The sequence below is a fragment of the Gossypium hirsutum genome, chromosome A13 (genome assembly GCF_007990345.1).
Source record: "Gossypium hirsutum isolate 1008001.06 chromosome A13, Gossypium_hirsutum_v2.1, whole genome shotgun sequence".
In the NCBI taxonomy this organism is placed as follows: Eukaryota; Viridiplantae; Streptophyta; class Magnoliopsida; order Malvales; family Malvaceae; genus Gossypium; species Gossypium hirsutum.
In genome coordinates, this window is record NC_053436.1 from 46,655,404 (window position 1) to 46,675,300 (window position 19,897).

The window sequence follows — 19,897 nt, forward strand, 5'->3', positions numbered from 1 at the left end:
TAAAATGAGTTTATGTTGAAATAAGATTTTTAAGTGAAAATTTGTAAGTTCTATGTTCTAAAATATTAAAATAAAAAATTGATAAGTTGTGGTATAATATTTGGTTATCAAATGCCATATTGATTAATAATATGCTATGGAATTGGTTTTTCACGGAATTGGCAATCATAAGTAATTTGAAATATAGGAAAGTTTAGTGACATATGATATTTTAAGTGGAAAATATATTAACATGGCAATATGGTAATTATGTGACTAATGTCCTAATTTTTTTCAATGTTGTCAATAAAGTCGATATATGGTTATAAATGAGAAAAACATGTTACTAAGATAACCAACTTGTATATTAGATAAGATTCATATGAATTAATGTAACACCTCAAAATCGATTTGAAAGTTAGACTGGATTCAGAGCATTACAATAGTCACCGGAGCAACCCGTTTAATAAATCGTTCTTCTATACACACTAAAAATAGGAATTTTAAAACATACAAATAACTCATGTAATAATATCATGCTTTGAGAAAAAAATATTAGAACCAATTAACATAGCTTAATAAAATAACTAATCAATTAACCAATATAAAAGAGACTCGCTAATCAAACCGTCCTAAGTACATGCTAAGTCTAAACTAAGTGAAAATGTCATTATAAAATATGGATTGTTGAGACTTTTTGGGCGATACTGCTCGATAACGAAATTTGTAACATGCCAAACCCAATTTTATAATAGGATCCAAGATTAGTGTATTACTACTTGAAAGTAGACTGACTTAAACACATTTTAGTAGAAGCTTTGAAGAATTCTTACAAGTTATAGAATTAAAACAAAATTTTGTTGCTATTTTAATAAGGTGAAAGAAATATCATCACTTTGAAAATATTATATAATTCATATGGCACATAAATTCAAATATGATACTTCATAAATAGAATATATTGACTTAAACACAAATATTAATACTTCATAAAATTCTTATCAAAACAAAGTCTTAGTATACAGAAGTTCTTTATACACATCATTTTCAAAATGCACTTATATATCATGCATGATATAGTTACAAAACAACCAGCTCACAATCTTAACAACTCTCTAGCGTAATCTTTGATCAAAGTCTTCCTTCAATCAGCAAATTTTTGATAAGGAAAAATGTAACAAATAAGTTCGTATGAACTTAGTGAGTTCCAAAGAGAAAGAAATATGAATGGAATATATGATATGAATCTGACTAAGGATCTGGGTACGTGGTTGGCATGAATAAGGTTTATATGTATGGTCATATGGGCATAGTGTATGTGCCAAAGGAATAGTAAACCGATGTATAGATTGTCTCTGTATAGTACTTGCCATCTGGCGAACTGTGTGATTGTGTTTGACTTTTTGATTTGATATGTTTGAAGTATTAACGATTATTGATAAGACTTCTTATGGAACTCAATAAGTTCTTTGAACTTACCCTGTTTCCTTTTTTCTTCTCAGGCTTACTATTGAAGGAAGACATTTTGTTAGACTACGCTAGAAGACATCTGCTACTATGCGACTTCTGTTGTTTTGTATTATGCATGATGATGGGGGTGATGTCTGATTGTATTTTGAAAAGAAATTGAAATTAAGACTTGTGTTAAATAATTATGGCTCTATAAAGTTTCATTAAAATTTATGGAATGGTTTAGAAGTATTTTTATTTAGGTTGATAAAACATATTATTGAAATTCTATACTATTTTCCATATTTTATTAAAGGTTTATTTCAAATATTATGGTTTTATAATGTATATGCCAAAAACAATTCAAGATAATGATTTCTAAGAAGTGACATGTCAGATTCAGATCCTCCTTAAAGATCGAGTTTGGCGTGTTATAGTAGACATGTCTACCATATTTTCGGTTCAATAGTAGCGTTAGGCATGCTGAACATGCAACCAGTAATATAGTGGTGAGAATAATAATAACAATTCATCATAAATACAGTGATAATAGACATGCAACATTTACATATCATCATTATAATATTCGTAATTCAATTATCAGCTCTCAAATTCTAGCATGTTCATAATATCAGGGACACAATTGAGTGTACAAAATCTCTAAAAATAATTTGGGAATTATACAGTGACTAATCTGAACAATTCACAAAATTTTGGGCAAAATTATAAAATAGAGGTCCCACGGCCTTGTGGCCAGGCCGTTTAACAGTTTGTGACCGTGTGGTAAACGTTAAAAATTACCCTATAGAAGAGAAACGACCGTGCGGCAGACTATGTGGAAGAGCTAAGGTCGTGTTCTTCATGAACTAGCCTAAGGTTTACATAGGCATATAGTTGTGTGGTGGTCGTGCGGGAGACCTAGTGGCCTTAATCCTACACATAGTTTGCCCCAATTCACTTGGGAAAGAACATACACCTTTTACTGGGAGTTTGATCAATGTCCATCATGCCCGATTCTGATTTGTTTTACCTAAATTTGATTCTTCAAATGATATTTACACCCGAATTAATGATTGGTTTCAAGATTTGACAAGATTAATAAAAGATTCGGTAAGAACCGTAAAATATTGATTAATCGAACATAAGATTAGCATCTGATAGAAATATTACGAAAATTCAGGATCTAAACATCGAAATCAAGATGTACTTACCGATTATTGGCAATAATAGGGATGTTATTGACAAACATTTTCAACTCTAATAGAAATTAAATGTACGAGGAAGGATTTGATTCGGGGAAAGCAAAATAATTGTCAACAATTATGATGAAAATATGGTGTAAAAAAAAGGGAAAGAAAATAGCAAGAGAAGAAATAAAAAGATGGAGAGCAAATTCTATTCGGATTTGAAAAATGGTAATATAAAAATCTAATTAGGAAAAGAAAGTGGAATCATAATTCTATTGGAATTTTGAGAAAGGGCAATATATGAATTCTAATTAGAAAAAAATTGATTAATTCTTAGGGTTTGTAAACCCTAGGGGCAACACATTCAATTTACCCAACTTAGGAGCGAGGGGCGGCAATTTGTAAATTTCCCCTAGCCTTTTCGAAATTGGAAAAATGAAGGGAAAAGAGGGGGCTCGAACATGAGTCTAGAGGGCTCTAGCACTTTAACCATTAAGCCTATAGCTTATTTCTTAACTAATTTTAACAAAATAAAAGGGGAAGGAGGGGGCTTAAACCTTGGCTTTTAAGGAGGATGCACCAACGCCTTAACCATTTAGCCTATGTCTTATTTCTTACTTATTTTAGACACTTAATTGTATATATGTTTTGGGGCATATTTGCCGAAATCACAAAGTTAAAAGGAAAATGAGGGGTTCAAACCTAGGACCTTAGGATAGATGCTCTAAATCTTAACCATGAAGCCTCAAGCTCATTTCTTGCTTAATTTTATTTCTTAATTGTATATATTTATTTCGGGATATGATGTTTACCCTAGTTTGCCGAAAATAATAAAAATATAATAGGGAGAGAATCGAACTCAGGTTTCAAGAGATCATTAGGCTAGAATATCTACAATTACCCATATTTATTTACTATTTTAATGCAAATAAACTTTTTTCATTTCCATCCATTCACACCACAATCTCATACACAATACATGTTTATCAGACTCATATTTAATTGCATTTAAGTGCCAAAATAATGCTCCTTGAGCTATCATATATCATATTTCATGTGTGCGTTAAAAACAACATATCACATATCATATTCACGTTTTTTTCACATATTACCTGTTATAATAGCATCACACAATACAACCCAACTTACTTAGGCATGGCTTATCAACAAAAGCAACAAGTATAGGAAAGACTTACTCTCTAAACTTAGGATGGAGATTTAGGTTAGGAGAGAGAAGAAAAAGGCAGTGGAAATTCCTAGTAGAAGATTAATTTACTAAAAATTGGGCAATTTGCCCTTTTGGTCACTCCCTGTTTCTCCTCTTTTTCAATTAGGTCCTAACTCAATTAAAACACATCATTTTCAAATTAAACCTCATAATCAAGTTTCGTTTGGTTATATTGTTTTAATACTTTAATTATTTATTTATAATCTTAATTTTGGTATCTATTTCAAACCCTCAATTTATTTACAAACGCATAAAGCTTTATAAATCGGGATGTGACCACTCTAGATTTTTACAAACCCGGTTCTTCTAACCTGGTTTTTGGGATGTAACACCATTCCTCGATGCCACCCAAGCTCCCTTGAATCCTTATTTCAGTTTGCCCATTCCTCCAATATGCCAATTATTCCTATCTTTATCTACTCCATCAAGGTAAATTCCTCTATACTTTGCATATAATATAATCATGCATATCGCTTAAGTCATTACACTTATTACTTACTACTATGTCATACAGTTTGCCATTGATTACTTAGTCAATTCATATATATGTGACATCCATCGTACATATCTACATGGTATGAGTCATATTCAACATGCTTATTTACCATTTTTATACACAACAATAGTTTCAGACAAACTCAAACACAAACCATCCAAACAGTTCATTATCAATGATAACCCAGCGACAAAGTATAGAAACTCACTTGGACCTATTCACCCTCGTCAGCTTAGCTTTTCCAAATGCCAGAGCCTCCATCATTCTAGAAGCTAAGCACAACAACCATATATCGGTTGAATCAAAGGTATTCAAGCCTTAAAACCCAGAACTTAGTTTAAAAATTTATCAAGAATTCTTTACCCTCTCTTTTCCTCTAAACCACGAGTACAGAAAGATAAGGGAGCTTACTAATTCCTCAATTTCTCTACTTCCAATCAATTCTCATGACCACTGCTTCATGTAGGACTCTCTTAAATTTTCTTCTTCTTCAAAACAACCGAAGAAGATGATGTAGAGGATAAGAAAATTATAAACTAATTGAGGAGAATTCTTTTCTCCCACACACACACATATATATATCCTAATTTAGCACAATCTCCATAGTTAACCTTAGCCATCCATCATTAATTATTTTGTCCCCCACTAAGGAACCAGCCAGTGCCAACCTTACCAAACTAGAATTGAAACTTAAGTATTTACCAGACAATCACAAAATTTTCCAAAATTCCAAGTAAAGCCCACTAACCCACTATTTTGTTCAATTGACTCCCAAAAATCCTTTAAATTCGAGACCTTAAAGAAATCTAGGTGTGACATTACCCATTTGATGAGGCTCAAATTGAATCATAAGACCCTTTGTATTAATTCTAGACCAAAACTCATTTTATCTAGAGGTTGACCCTTTCAGCTTTTGGCTCGGTGGATTGAACATCCGAGGTTTTCAGATTTCATAAAAAAATAAAGTGGAGTTTTAATGGTAACATGTTTGATTTTCACTTTATCTAGCTTACAGAGGGCAATGAAATGCTCTGGTTCAGTTCGGTTGATACAAAGGGAGTTGGAGGATAGAGAGGAGCTAGGCTCTATTCTTCATCATGAAGAGCTTTTGTGGAAGCAAAAGGCTCAATGTGATTGGCTTAATTTGGGGGATCAAGATACTAGGTTCTTTCATAACTGCACATTTCAAAGGAGGAAGGCTAATCGCATCAATGCTTTAAGGAATCAGGTAGGAGATTAGATCTTTGACCTAGATGATATCTAATATGAAACGATCAGTTTTTTTCAAAAGTTGTATGGGGAGCTGCCAACATTGTTGGGAGACTTGCCTCCTAGTTCTTTTCCATAGCTTGACCAATGTCATAAGGATTTCTTGGGGAAGGTGATTTCAGATGAGGAAATTAAGAGTGCTCTTTTTAACATGGCACCTTTGAAGGCCCCTGCCAGTGATAGTTTCCATGCGCTTTTTTTTCCAAAACCAGTAGAGGAGTATTGGTGGCAATATTTGTGAGCGGTTCAAATAAGTGTTTGATGGTGAAATGATAGATCGGGGGTTAAACAACACGCTTACTATTCTCATTTCTAAGGTATCTAACCTTGAGAGCATCTCCGAGTTTCAACCTATCAGTCTCTATTCAGTCTTATACAAGTTGAGTATGAGGATCATAACTAATTAGCTCAATGTGGTTTTTCCTAAAATCATTGCACCTAAGCAAGCTGGATTCATTCGAGAAGGAACATTTCTGATAATATTCTTACCTCTTAGGAGGTCATACATTCTATAAGGGTAAAAAGAAGAGGTGGATGAAAGTTAAAATTAATCTAGAGAAAACGTACGACGAGACTTTATTGATGGTTTGCTCTGAGCAGTTGGAATTCTAGATTTTCTCAGGAAAGTTGTCATGCCAGCTATTTCGAATTCCACTATGCAGATTTTGTGGAATAGGGTGCCAACTCAAAATTTCATGCCTGCAAGAGGGATTTGTCAGAGGTGCCCTCTATCTCCATATTTGTTTGCATTGTGCATGTAATGGTTAGGATATGGTATCCATTCAACTATTTTAAGTGGTGATTGAAGTCCTATCAAATTGTATCGTTCGTGCCCAGAGTTATCAAACTTATTCTTTGCTGATGATCTGGTTATTTTTTCCAAAGTTGATTTATAACATACTTTGAATCTTAAAGAAATTATTGACATGTTCTACTCTCTTTCAAGTCATCATGTTAACGCTCGTAAGACCAATATTTTTTTCTCTAGAGGTGTGGACAGTGAACTAAGTGATAGGTTGAGAACTTTACTTGGCTTCCAAAGAGTTCATAACCTTGGAACATACTTGGAAGTCCCTCTCTTCCATGACAAAGTAACTTATGGTACATTGGGTTTGTGTTGAAGAAGGTTTGAAGCAAGCTGAGTAACTGGGATGCTAGGCAACTTTCTTTTGCAAGCAGAATTACTCTCACACAATCAGTATTTCTTTCCATCCCAAATTATTTTATGCAATCTATGAGGATTCTAAAAGGTGTATGCGAACAAATTGAACATATCGTCTAACAATTTATAAGGGGGTCTATTAATAGAAGGAAGAAGATGTCTTTGGTTGATTGGGACTCTATTTGTCAACCTCGTAGATGTGGAGGTTTAGGTTTCAGGCACCTAGAGGACCAAAATACTTTTTTCCTACTAAAGTTGGGGTTTAACCTAGCCTCAAAGGATGACGCCCTTTGGGTTCATATTCTTCAGTCAAAGTATGGGATGAAGAAGCGTCTACATGTTAGCATAGTGCGAGGAAACTGTTCTTTTGTATAGAGATCCCTTGCAAGGTATGGCCTCTATTGTGCGAGAACTTAATTTGGTCAGTTAGGAAGGGGAATTTTGTCTGGTGCTGGAAGGATCTTTGGATTCCGAACTTAGGGTCGTTGTTAAATTACATGTTTGCTTACAAGTATTTTAATTTAGATTGTACTCTTAGCGATATGGTAATAGAGGAGGGTATGTGGAATCTTGATCTGTTTATTGTCAAAAAAATAGTAAGCATTCCTCCCCTTCACCCTTTTGCATGAACAGATAGAATTAATTGGCTTCGCACCTCAAATGAGTTTTGGGTTAAATGTGCGTATTGGTCTCTCAAAAAAACCATGTGGAATTCGAAGGATAAGTGTTGGAAAGTAGGTTAGAAGTTTTAAAGACCTCAACGTGTTCGAATTTTCTTATAGCTCGTGTTTAAACAACATATTCTTATCAATGTGGAGAGGATAAGAAGAGGCATTGACTATGATGGCTTTTTTTTTTCTGTTACGTAATCATGATTTTGAGGACATTCTTCATGTGCTTAGGGATTGTCATGCTGCTAAAGAAGTCTGGTTAAGTATTGTGCTAATTAATCATCAACTTAGTTTCATTTTTTTCTCTAGTAACTTGTTTGAATTGATAAAGTCCAATTTATGCAATCCTTTAGGGATGCCAAATGAGGGATCAATTGGACTTGCCTATTTGTTTTAATTGCTTGGCGCATATGGAAAAATAAAAACCTTTTCGTGTTTTAAGGAATAACTTGGAGTTCCTCTAACACTATTAAATCATCTGTTAGCTAAGCTAAGTAGTTTGATTTAGCTCATAAGAAGGCCTCACCAAGATAGTTTGATATTGCTCTTAACCTACCTTTTTCAGGTAATTGGATTAACTTACATACTAACGAGGCTGTTAAGTTAGGTGTAGGTTTTATTGCTACTAGAAGTGTGGTACGCGAATAGAATGAGGGTTACAACAAGGTAATTGTCCATGCTGATAGTTTAGAGGTGGTCAATGCCTTTCAAAATAGACACTTGGCTGAATCGACCTCAGCTTTGGTAAGAAGGATTTATCTGATATTACAGACTATGGATCAGTGGAGTGTCAGACATGTTCCAAGAGAGAAGAACCAAGTGGCTGATCACATTGTTAAGATGGCTTCTGATAGGATAGAAGATGTGCATGTGTTTGGTAACATTATTGAGTAGCTCGGAGCTAGTCTTTGTGCTGAAAAAACAAATGGCTTTCCCGCATATGATGAATTAATTTAGATTTTTCTGTGTGTTTTTTTCAAAAAACTAATTTTTCCTTTCCTTTTTGTAGCTTTTATCGGGGGTATATTGATACTAAGCTGACAATTCTTGTTTAACTTTTACACATGTTTAATAATTCAAAATAAAAATAACCTCATAAAAATTTTTCTATAAAAAAGTGTGAAAAATAATAAGTAGATAAGAGCTATTTATCACTTAATATAGAATATTTTCAATTAATTCAATTTTATTTCATTTATTTTAATATTATGTTATCCTATCAATATTTTACGTTTAAAATTTGAATTTTTGTTTAGAATAAAGTGAAATATTTTTAAATTAAGGATAATATGTATAATTTAATTTTTCATAACTTAAAATCTATATTTATCAAACAATCTAATTACATTTTGTAATTAGTTTAACTAATATATCAAACAAATTTATAATTTAAATTCCGTACTTAAATTTTCAATAAATAAATTTAATACTTATTTATATAATTTTTTTAAATTCTAAAAATGAATTTTAAAAGAATTCAAAAATTTTAATTAATTTCAAGATAAGATTTGAATAAGTAATTTTTTTTAACATATTCCATCTAGAGAGACGATTTTTCAAAATCCTTACAATTTTATTTGATTTGCCTCACTAAGATAAAAATTTAAACTTCAAAAATAATCTTTTATTAAATTATTTTATACTTATAGAATTTATTTTATTAAGGCTCGGTTTGCATTCACATTATTGCGATATCTTAAGAAAAAAGATTCATAAATTTTTACAAATATAATTATATCCATATTAGAATTTTTTATATTATATATTTTTAACATAATTATTTTCTTTTACTTGCCGTATCTTTCCTTTCCCTCCCCTTCCCCCAATTCAAACTTAAGGTAAGTTTGGATGGATGATTGGTGCGGTGCGGTGCGTTTAGTTTATTTTTTATTTCACGCTACAGTATCTAATTTCATCACCATCACTGTTTTTACATTGAGCACAGATAAACGCACCATTCATCTAAACTCAACCTAAAAATTGTGGAATTATCAATCTAAACTCACCCTAAAAGTGGAACTGAAAAAAAAAAAAACACTGACAAAACTGGAAGGGCCTGTAGCAAGTGTTTGACAATAAAGAATCGTACTGGCCTTCCTTCTGGCATCTATTTTTGAACCTTTGGTTTTTGAAGAAAATTGAAGACTAATTGTTGAAAATCACATGGCAAATTTATTTCTATACTTAATTCTAGCTATTCTATCTGAACCTCACACCTAAATTTGGGGAACCTTTTCCCCTTTTTTTTTTGACCTCTCCTTAGATTGTTTCCTCAGATATTGTTGGGAAAAATTGGGAATCTCCTTATTTTTAGAATTTTCACACTCTCTTCTTTATCTATTATGATTTTCAATTTCCATTTACTCTTTTCTTCTTTCAATTTCCCGAAGCTTCAAATCGTCGCATGATTCTGGTGAGTTTAATTCAACCTCTTTTTTATTCTTTATTTTTCTTGTTGGATTAGATTTTTACTGCTCTCTTGAAAGCTCTGGTAAAATCGCTCCCCCCCCCCTTTTGGTGTAGCATCTCTTTTCTGGGTTTTACCATTTTTTTTCTTTGTTTGCTAATTATTTTTTCCAGAATTTTAAATGCAAACACTTTTATTCCATGTTGTAAAAGATATATAATGAACTAAATTATAAGGTTACTAGTATTTAAATTTTAAAGTAACATAATATAATTAGGAATTGGTTTTCTGTATTGTTTTCTTATATTTAATTAAATAATTAGATCGAATTATCTTCTTAGCTTTTTTATATAATTATATTAGAATTTTGATTAATATTTTTTTAATTATATTTTTATATTAATTCTGATAATTTCTTCTCAAGAAGTAACCAAAAACATTTGATATGATTATACTTTTGATGGTATTATTTAATTCATACACTCTTTATAATTTTCTTTCTGTAATATGTTTATTTTTATATTATATAAATTTGTTTGATTTTATAGAAATAGGGATCGTATTGTAACTCATTATGTTTATATGTCTAATGTATTTTTACTATAAATTTTAGACATTTTTGTTTGTTTATTACACTTTATGTTAAACTAAATATATTTATTAAATTTACTTTTATATGTGTTTTTCTTTTAATACAAGATTAAAATAAGATATCATTATGAACACATTGGCAAATAATCCCCCACTCTGAAAAGTTGAAGTTAATGGAAACGAGAAATTTATTTGCATTGTTTATTTTGCAAAAAAAAAAAAAAAAAAAAACCCGAAAATATGACATCAAACATTTTTCTTGAATTGCCTATATTGTCTGTGGTTAATGTTCCTAACTCTACTAATGGCTGCTAGCATCTTGCTTGTCATATGTTGCAAAAGCTTGGATTATTCTGGTTGTTGGGAGAACCTGATTTGACTTTCCTATGTTCAACTCTTTGACTAGTGTGGCTGTTTCTTTGTTTCAGCTTTCCGAAAGTTGTGGTGTTTGTTGCATGCAGTATGATTGAGCAACTAGTTAACATTGTGGTTTATGTGGCCTTTTGTGGTTTCAAATAATATAGATTTTTTTGATTGAGCTGAACTACCGCCCTTAGTTATTTCTTAAGTAGATCATATTCACTATGACCGTTTATTTGACACACACTAATAGTTCTGCTTCAGTTGAGTCCAGAATCTTCCTATTTTATGCTATGTGAAATTAAAGTGAAAATTGGCTTGAAAGGTCATTTCACTATTTACCCGAGAAACTGAAATCGTTTAGCACTTCCATGTTTGCATTGGAAATATAATTTCAAGAAATTGGTACACGCAAAACCTGCTTTCCTCTTATTATTTTTCCATAAAGACTTTTGATGATTGCTTATTTTTTAAACTTTTTGGCTATCACTAGTGTGTGTGGTAGTAGTGGTTAGTTCATTGAATGGCTCTAAAATGTCTTTTACATCAGCTATCTTTTTTCCATAGTTTGTCCAATTCTCTTATACCCCATTCCTGAGTTTTATTTTTTCTTCTTTGATCTATATTGAGTTGGAATAGTTACTTTAATCTGGGTATTTTTCAGAGCTTTTCTTTGACTGAAATTTGTTGGTAGCCATTATGCTTTTGCCAATAGATTTTATAAACAGCTGTTCATTCTATAACTTGTGTGGAAAAACTTTGCTCTCAAATGTAACTTTTGAGTGGAGTACTCTTCATCAGCTCTTTATAAGGTTGCCTGTTTATATGTTTGTGAAAGTTTTCAAGAGAGCTTGTAATAAAACTGTTCTATATTATTAATTGAAGAATTGAACTTAAATAGAGAAAAGAGTCCTAATCCTAATTGGGAAAATAGTTCCCTTATTCTAATAAACTACTAAAATATAAAAGAAAATAGTTCTCTTGTCCTAATAAACTACTAAAAGATAAAATAAAAATATTCCTAGAATATGAATAAAACTTATCTACCTAAACAAGATTTATCTACCTAAATAAATTTAAAATATATACATATTTCAACACCCTCCCTCAAGTTGGTGCATATATATCAATCATGCCCAACTTGTTTACAAGAAAATCAAAGTTTGTCTTAGAGAGTCCTTTGGTGAGTATGTCAGCAATCTATTGTTTTGAAGGAACAAACGGCATGCACACTTGGTCTTCTTCAATCTTCTCCTTGATAAAGTGTCTATCAATCTCAACATGTTTAGTTCTGTCATGTTGGACTGGATTGTGAGCAATATTAATGGCAGCTTTACTATCACAGTACAACTTCATTGGTGAAGTTATTGGTTTACTCAGCTCTTCCATAGTTCTTTTTAATCACATCATTTCACAAATTCCTTGAGCCATTGATCTAAACTCAGCCTCTGCATTACTTCTTGCTACAACACTTTATTTTTTGCTTTGCCAAGTCACAAGGTTTCCCCAAACAAATGTACAGTATCCTGATGTAGATCTTCTATCCGTTATTGAGCCTGCCCAATCTGCATCTGTATAAGCTTCAATTCCTCTTTGTTCGGATTTCTTGAAGAATAAGCCGTTTCCCAGTGAACTCTTTAAGTATCTTAGAATTCGAAACATTGTTTTTTCATGTTCCTCCATTGGGGAGTGCATAAATTGACTCACTAAAATCACTGCAAAAGTTATGTCTGGCCTTGTATGTGATAAGTAAATTAACTTACCAACTAATCTTTGGTACTACCCTTTATCAACTAATCGACCTTTTTTATTTCTGAATTTTACATTTGGATCAATTGGTGTGTCAGCTGGGCGGCAACCACTCATCCCAGTCTCTTTTAAAAGATCAATCACATATTTTTTCTGAGAGACCACAAGACCCTTCTTTGATCGAGCAACTTCTATTCCAAGAAAGTATTTCAAAGGACCCAAGTCTTTAATCTCAAACTGCATGCTAGATGCTCCTTGAGACGCCTTATTTCATCCACATCATCTCCTGTAAGAATGATATCATTGACATAAACTATAATAACTGCTATTCTACCTTTTTGTGAATGTCGATAGAACATTGTGTGATCAGCTTGCCCTTGTGAGTAACTTTATTTTTTAACAACTTGAGTGAATTGTTCAAACCAAGCTCGAGGAGACTGCTTCAGACCATACAAAGATTTCTTGAGTTTATATACTCTAGTTCCAAATTTTTCTTCAAAACTTGGAGGAGGATCCATGTAAACTTCTTCTTCAAGTTTTCCATTTAGGAAAGCATTCTTCACATCTAACTGCTGTAAAGACCAATCAAGATTAACAGCAATTGATAAAAGAACTCTAACGGAATTTAATTTGGCCATTGGAGCAAACGTTTCAAGATAATTTATCCCGTATGTTTGAGTGTACCCTTTAGCCACCAACCGGGCTTTGTATCTATCTAAGGATCCATCTGGTTTGAATTTGGTTGTGAACACCCATTTACAGCCCACTGTTTTTTTCCTTATAGGTAATTCCATTGTTTCCCATGTACCTATTTTTTCAAGAGCGCGCATCTCCTCTAAAATAGCCTCTTTCCACTCAGGAACCTGTAAAGCATCTTTCACATTTTTGGGTATTTGTACAGTATCGAGACACGAAACAAAGGTTGAGAATGTCGAAGACAAGGCTTTATAGGATACAAAGTTAGACATGGGATATTTGACAATATTTCTAACACCTTTTCTTTTGGCAATTGGAATATTTAAATCAGAAAATTCATTGACTGGATTATGAGTTTTACCTGGACTTTTGACAGGATCTTGCGGGTCGGATTCTTGGTGATGAATCTGGTAAATTCCACTTTCTTGATTTCGATTTCTTCTTGAATAAACAATTAACTCCTTTGTTTATTTTTTATTCTCATAATTAGACTCTACACCTTCATCCTCCTTTTCATTAACATTAACATCATTAATTTCTGTGTTAATTATAAATTCGCCTTCCCCATTATTAGAATCCCTATGTTGTATATTCCTAATCTTTTTTTGATCAATTATAGAATCTTCCTTAGTATAATTCCCTCCCTGAAGATTAGAATCAAAATAAGATTGTGTTTCAATAAATGTGACATCCATGGTAATAATAATCTTCCTATCAATTGGATCATAACATTTGTAACCCTTTTTAGTAGAAGCATAATCAACAAAGACACATTTTTTTGCTCTAGGATCTAGTTTACCTTGGTTGTGAAGATGAACAAAAACACTGCACCCAAAAACTCGGAGGGATAAATCTGTGATCAATTTAGAGTTAGGAAAATTATCTTTAAAGAGACTAAAAGGAGTTCTATAGTTTAGAGTTTTACTGGGCATTCTATTAATAAGATATGTAGTTGTTAACAAGGCTTCGCCTCAAAGGTAACGTGGTACCTGACTAGTGAACATCAAGGCTCTAGTTACTTCCAAAAGATGTCGGTTTTTTCTTTCTGCAATCCCATTTTGTTGTGGTGTATTTGTACAAGAACTTTGGTGGACTATTCCATGTTTGGTTAAGAAAACATCTAATTGGTCGCTAAAAAATTCTCTACCATTGTCAGTCCGAAATACTTTTATTTTCACACCAAATTGTGTTTTCACCATAGCATAAAAAGACTGAAACACATTTTTAACTTCAAACTTATCTTTTAATAAAAACACCCAACAAAGTCGAGTATGATCATCAATAAAAGTGACAAACTAACGTTTTCCTGAAAATGTCGAGACTTTTGAAGGTCCCCAAACATCACTATGAATTAACGAAAAAGGTTTGGAGGCTTTATATTTCTATGAATTAACGAAAAAGGTTTGGAGGCTTTATATTTTTGAGGTGGAAAGAATGACCGATGATGTTTAACCAATTCACAAAATTCACAATGATATGAAGAAGGTCTTTTATTTTTAAAAAGATTAAGTAACAAATATCTTAAATAGTAAAAATTAGGATGTCCAAGCCTATAATGCCAAATCATAACCTTATCAGAAACATAATTTAAACATAAAGTAGTTGTTGGTTGACTTAGATGGTCGTCTTCAAGGAAGTAAATTCCACCAAATTCTTTAGCATTGCCAATCATCCTCCCCGAGACCATGTCTTGAAACTTACACATAGAGGAGTCAAAAATAACATGACAATTTGAGGACTGGGATAATTTACTGACCGATATGAGATTACAAGCTAGATTTGGCACATGAAAAACATCATGTAAAACCAAGGAAGATGAAATTTTAACAGTGCATTTCCTGGCTATTGCCGAGAAGGACCCATCTGCTACTTTGATTTTTTTGTTTCCTGCGCAAGGTGTGTAAGTTGAAAAAAGAAAATGACTACTAGTCATGTGATCACTAGCTCCAGAATCAATGATCCATGTGTTTGTTTTACAAGGCTTGACACTGAAAAAAACAGAAAAATCAGTACCTGATTGGGCAAAAAAGGAAGAAGGATTATTGGATGAGTTAGGAATTGAAGAATTCATCCGAAATTGTGGTGATTGAAAAAACTTGTGTAGATGCTCTAATTGTTCCTTAGTGAATGGAGACCCTTCCAGAGAACTTTGGCCCTTATAATTTCCATTAGTTGTTTGGGAAGCTCTGTTATTCCCTAATTGTGAACCACGACCATTGTTACTCTTTTTCCTTCCATTTGTCGGTTTCCCATGGAGCTTCCAACACGTTTCTCGAGTGTGCCAATATTTTTTGCACTGATCGCACCAAGATTTTTTCTTATCTCTAGTGAAGGCTGTTTTAACCATGATGTTACTAGAGATTTTAACCTACCTCATATGCAATGAAAGTTTTCAAGAGAGCTTTTAATAAAACTGTTCTATATTATTAATTGAAGAATTGAACTTAAATAGAGAAAAGAGTCCTAATCCTAATTGGGAAAATAGTTCCCTTATTCTAATAAACTACTAAAATATAAAAGAAAATAGTTCCCTTGTCCTAATAAACTACTAAAAGATAAAATAAAAATATTCCTAGAATATGAATAAAACTTATCTACCTAAATAAGAATTATCTACCTAAATAAATTTAAAATATATACATATTTCAACAGTTTGTGCTATTGACTTTGACAGACATAGCAAAAGATGCCTTGTGCCCTTCCACAAACCCATCTAGATAATCAGAAAGTGTCAGAGGTAGGACAGACTAACTGGTCGAAGAATTTTTTGCAGCTTAACGGTTCAAGAAGATCATCAGAGGTTAGATACTTTCCTGTGCCAATATTAAATTATTAAGTTATTAATCTTTTACTTTGTGATCAGCTTGAATAAAATTTTTTTCTATCACTATAAATAAATTATTCAGGTCTCTGGAATTTCTCCTTTCAATTTGAGGAACATTGACCAGAAGTAATCCAGTTTTGGTTGTTAGATATGTAAGAATATACTTGTATGTTCTACAGCTTTAATTTAAAAGTGATTCACCAAAAGTTGCTTTAGGTTGCTTTTTGGAAACCTAAACTTCTTTCCTCCTTTTTTCTTTTGGATAAGAGGTAGGTGGTGTCCAGGGTTCAAACCTGGGTTTAGTGTTAACTATGACTTGAATAAAAGCCCTTTGCCTCTTCACTTGTAGTTCAGTTGAAAACTTGAACTTAATTTAGCTTAAAAGGCAATCTAGCTCATGAAAAAAAATGGCTTTCTTGATCATTTTGAAAATCATGGACCTGATAGTTTCTTTTGTTTTAGTAGAGGATTTGGAGTATCTTAACAATTCAGGAAATTTGAAGTTATCCGCTTGAACTATTTTTAATATAGAGCTGTACTGAAACTTAATTAGATTTTAGATAACATTTACTTTCATCATTCACAATTTATATAACAAACTAAATTCAAATCCATCCTCCCAATTCATATTCCAAACATAGAAATTAATAAAATTTCTTTTTGTTGGTACTTAAGATAGTGCTTAAGCTGTCAATCTTCATTTTCTTCCTCAAATATTTTTTTCCCTAGATTTCTGCATTCAATGTGAATGCTTAATAATTGTTTTCAAATAACTCTCTTTAGATACTTTCTCATTTCTTAATATTGTATCTTTCTTCCATATCGTGAAACTAGCTTTTGTGTACTACAAAAAAGAAAATACAAAATTCCAGCTTCAGTACTCTATAATTGGAATTGAATGAAAAAGAAGTTACTGTTTACTTTTAATATTCTGATCAATATGAAAGAAAATCTTTGTTTCAAATCTGTTGAAATCCATCTCTTAAGAAGGGATATTTTGTTAAATGAAAAGTAATTCCTTTTCTTTTGAACAAATATCATAGATAAAGTACCTCACATTTTGTTGAAATGACGTGCAAAATGAAGTGAATGACCCTTTCCCTGCTACCAAAAGCTAATAATAAAAAATGAATAAATAAAAAGAAGGAAATAGAGGAGCCAAAAGATTTTATGTTTTTTAATGTATAGAACATATAGACAAATTATTTTCCTTCTTCCAAACCACCAGTTAATGCAAATTATGCATTTCATTTGCAAAGATTTGACAAACACTCTTAAAAATTTCAATTGTCTGTCTGCACTGTGTATAAATGTGACTCAAGGGGTGTAAAAATTTTGTAAGGACTTGCTAGATATCTTTAGGCCATACTCTTTTAAAAATTTCAATTGTCTATCTCTACTTGGGGTAAATTTATGATTCAGGAAATATGTTTAGTTTGTTGATACATATTGCTAGACATTCCCTACACTTGAATTTTGTGAGGACTTGCTAGATATTTTGACTGGGTCTTTTGCCTATTAATGTTTTAGGTGTGCCATTGCGACATTCCCTACACTTGAATCTGATGGGCAGTGGAGAATCTTTGCACTACCCTTGCAATGCTTTGATCACACTAACCATTTAAGATCTGGAAATCAGGTGAATATGAATGACCTGCATCTGATCTCCTCTTCATCTGTCAATTCATTTATGGTTGATAGATGGAAGACACAGAAAGGGCCTCAACCTGCAGTTACTTATCCTGCCAAGCCATTTAGAGGCAGAAGCTTTTCTGGATCCAATGTCCAACATCAATTTTGCAACAAGACCTTTTCTGGTAAAATAAATAAATTTAGTGAAGTGTCAAGCAATTCTTCCTATCATTTTTCCATCACTTGCAATGGTTCCTCTGCTGTTACGTCAAAAGGATTTATTGCTATGTTCATTGATTGTTCCAAGGAAAACAAGTCCAAAAGGAGAAATTCACAAAATAGGACAAAAAAAAAAGGGAAAACATAAAAAGAAACAGTTCTGTGATGTTGGCTCTACGGAGTCAGAAGTTTATTCGCAGTATACCCGTGCAACTTCAGCATCTGAAATCTGTGATAATAATGACATAGATTGTTGTATAGTAGTATCAGGTGCAACTTCACCAGAAGTTTCACCCTCTGATGGCTTGCTTAATGTGATTGATTTTGCAGAAAGCAGCAATGGTGCTGTTACAAGTTCTGGTTCACCAAATATAAGCACATCTGATGTTGACGAAGTGGATATAACTGGATCTGTTGTACCTACTCAAGTTCAGAAGTTTCCTAGGGAGCATCATTTAAATAATTGTGAAATTGGTAGTGAAGACCAGCAACTTTCCTGGTGTCAAGGAGCTATAGAGAGGAAACATCTTTCACATATGGGCCCTCTAGAAGGTTTACATGAGAAGGATTTCTCTGATATGCATAATTCTCTAGCCTTGGACTCAGTTTCTGTTGGTTCAAACAGTGAAGACAGTACAAGTGCTGGTCATATTGTGAAGCCATTTAATGACAACATCCATGAAATCAGTCAATCAGAGCTACCCGGTTCCAGTACCAAGGAGGACTCCTATCATCAAAAATCATTATGTAGTACTGTAGAAACCCATGAGTATATGGGGGAAAGCAAGCATGGTCTGGCTTGTAGCAGCCTTGGTGGACGAATGGTGGCATCAGGCAAGAGGGGTAAGAAATTTAAATGTATTCCTGGGACTCCTAGTACTTGCAAACCTGGAACTATGGGAAGCTTGCATGGTCGAATGATAACAGAGAACAGTCATTCTGTTTGGCAAAGGGTTCAGAAGAATCCTGTAGAGAAATGCTGCTCTGAATTGAAGAAAATGGGTCCAATATGCTCAGAGTTTAGTGTTTCTTTAAAGGATGCTCCTGTGCTGAAAAGAAATCCTAATGCTACCAATGTAACAAACTTATCTATTACTGATGGCAAGAGGAAGCTAAAAAGCATGGTTCCTAGGAAGTTCAAAAGAAAAGTTACTCCAGCATCAAAACAAGAAAACAACAGTTTTTCCAGGAAGGAATGTCATCCCATCAAGGTAAATTTAAATGCTCATGTGAAGACTAGCATGCCAAAAAGTGCTATTAGATGTTTCAAATCCTATGTATGACCATGTATTAACTAAAAATCTTTCAAGGTCTTTTTCTCAGGTTGATTGTCCAAGGCTTGGGACCATGAAAACTGAATCAGTTAACAACTTTCAAGCTGGTCCAAGCAGCACAGAACCATGTGACACTGTCTGTGGTACTGGTTTAGGTTTGAATAATCTATGTGTAGATAATCAAGACAGCTTGCCGCAAAAGTCATTTGTCCCTTTGGATCAGCTAAATTTGCTTGAGGAACAAAATCCAGTTCATCTCCCTCATCTGATGGTGAATGGTATTGCTCAAATAGAAAAAGGAATTTCTCTGGCTGAAAATGGCAAGCAAAGCCATACTTTGGGTTCTGTTATGCAGAAATGGATACCCATTAGGATAAAGGATCTTGGATTGAAAACATCTTCTAAATCTGCCAATTTGTCTTTGGAACATGCTAATGGGCCAGATGCTGAAGATTGGACTTCCAAAAATACCTTTGAGGGGAACATTACTTCTTTTTCTGAAAATCTTTCTTCTTCTGAGAATGCCGGAACACTATGTAGGACTGGGAAGGATCCAGGACATGGAATTAGTTTTCTCGAAAATGGGAACAATATTAAAAAATTGAGGAATCTTGATGCTTGTTTAAATGAGAATGAAAACAAGCATAGTGGGGCTGATTACTTTATTGATGAAACCTGAGAACAAGATTTATTAGCAGTTGCAA

The 19,897-nt window shown here is 32.9% G+C and overlaps 1 protein-coding gene across 5 annotated transcripts; it reads left to right on the plus strand.

Moving 5' to 3' along the window:
* The first annotated feature begins 9,488 nt into the window (after positions 1-9,488).
* On the plus strand, positions 9,489-19,872 carry LOC107893887 (uncharacterized). Of its 5 annotated transcripts, XM_041086107.1 has the most exons (7): positions 9,489-9,854; positions 13,621-13,654; positions 15,919-16,044; positions 16,151-16,220; positions 17,599-17,885; positions 18,250-19,130; positions 19,243-19,872. In XM_041086107.1, coding segments are annotated over exons 4-7 (1,800 nt in total). In that variant the 5' UTR covers positions 9,489-9,854; positions 13,621-13,654; positions 15,919-16,044; positions 16,151-16,218. The 5 variants fall into 5 exon arrangements, with proteins under 5 accessions (XP_040942041.1, XP_040942040.1, XP_040942042.1 ...); XM_041086106.1 differs by lacking the exon at positions 13,621-13,654; XM_041086108.1 differs by lacking the exons at positions 13,621-13,654; positions 16,151-16,220.
* Positions 19,873-19,897: the final 25 nt, after the last annotated feature.